The 1,253-nt window shown below is 52.4% G+C and overlaps 1 protein-coding gene across 1 annotated transcript; it reads right to left on the bottom strand.

Annotated features, from left to right (window-relative positions):
- LOC122153148 (olfactory receptor 14C36-like) lies at nt 1-948 on the bottom strand. The gene has a single exon (XM_042789245.1). The coding sequence runs from the start codon at nt 946-948 to the stop codon at nt 22-24; it is 927 nt and encodes a 308-aa protein (XP_042645179.1). The 3' UTR covers nt 1-21.
- Nucleotides 949-1,253: the final 305 nt, after the last annotated feature.

Genomic DNA, 1,253 nt, shown 5'->3' with positions numbered 1-1,253 from the left:
AAGATGGGCAGTATATTGCTTCTAAAAAAAACATCTGGTCATCAGTTTCTGAACTGCATCCTTGAGGTTCTGGTTCCTTATGCTGTAAATGAGGGGGTTCAATGCAGGAGGAACCACTGAGTACAGAACAGCCACCACCAGGTCCTGGAGTGGAGAGGAGATAGAGGGGGGCTTCAGGTAGGCAAAAAATGAAGTGCTGATAAACAGGGAGACCACGGCCAGGTGAGGGAGGCACGTGGAAAAGGCTTTGTGCCGTCCCTGCTCAGAGGGGATCCTCAGCGCGGCCCTGAAGATCTGCACATAAGACAGCACAATGAAAACAAAACAAGCAAAGAATAAACAGGCACTAACCACAATAAGCACAACTTCCCTGAGGTAGGTGCCTGAGCAAGAGAGCTTGAGGATCTGGGGAACTTCACAGAAGAACTGGTTCACCACATTGCCATGGCAGAGTGGTAGAGAAAATGTGTTGGCAGTGTGCAGTGTGGCATAGAGGAACCCAGTGCCCCAGGCAGCTGCTGCCATGTGGACACAAGCTCTGCTGCCCAGGAGGGTCCCGTAGTGCAGGGGTTGGAAGATGGCAACGTAGCGGTCATAGGCCATGATGGTGAGGAGAGAAAACTCTGCTGTAATCAAGAAGAGAAGCAGAAACACTTGCGCGGTACATCCTGCATAGGAAATGGCCGTGGTGTTCCAGAGCAAATTGGTCATGGCTTTAGGGAAAGTGGTGGAGGTGGAGCCCAGGTCGAGCAGGGAGAGGTTGAGGAGGAAGAAGTACATGGGGGTGTGGAGGTGGTGGTCGCAGGCGATGGTGGTGATGATGAGGCCATTTCCCAGGAGGGCAGCCAGGTAGATGCCCAGGAAGAGCCAGAAGTGCAGGAGCTGCAGCTCCCGTCTGTCTGCGAATGCCAGGAGGAGGAACTGGGTGATGGAGCTGCTGTTGGACATCAGCTGGTTCTTGACATGGGGACAGTGGCCTAAGAAGGAAAAGATGGGACAATTGTGACAGACTGCACGCAAAGCCACTGTATTTCTCAACAAAATCCCTCCCCCCAACTCCCAATTCCAACACATTTCCTTTGTTTTCTCTGAGGAGCAGGACCTCTGCCCATGTGCTGCCAAGGAGCCAGCTCTGCCCTGCTGCCGTGAGGACATGGGAGCTGGTTCTTGTCTCCTCCAGTGTTCACAAGGGATGTCAGATGCAATTCACTCTTAATAGAGATGTTCAATATCTGCACTTATGACTCCCAAGA

This window comes from Tyto alba, unplaced genomic scaffold (assembly GCF_018691265.1).
Source record: "Tyto alba isolate M040663 unplaced genomic scaffold, T.alba_DEE_v4.0 Super-Scaffold_15, whole genome shotgun sequence".
NCBI lineage: Eukaryota > Metazoa > Chordata > Aves > Strigiformes > Tytonidae > Tyto > Tyto alba.
Note: the sequence above shows the minus strand (reverse complement) of the source record. Positions and strands in the feature narration are given on the sequence as shown.

Bases quoted from the DNA above. Each gene is read 5' to 3' on its own strand.
- LOC122153148 (XM_042789245.1), bottom strand. From the start codon at position 948: ATGTCCAACAGCAGCTCCATCACCCAGTTCCTCCTCCTGGCATTCGCA.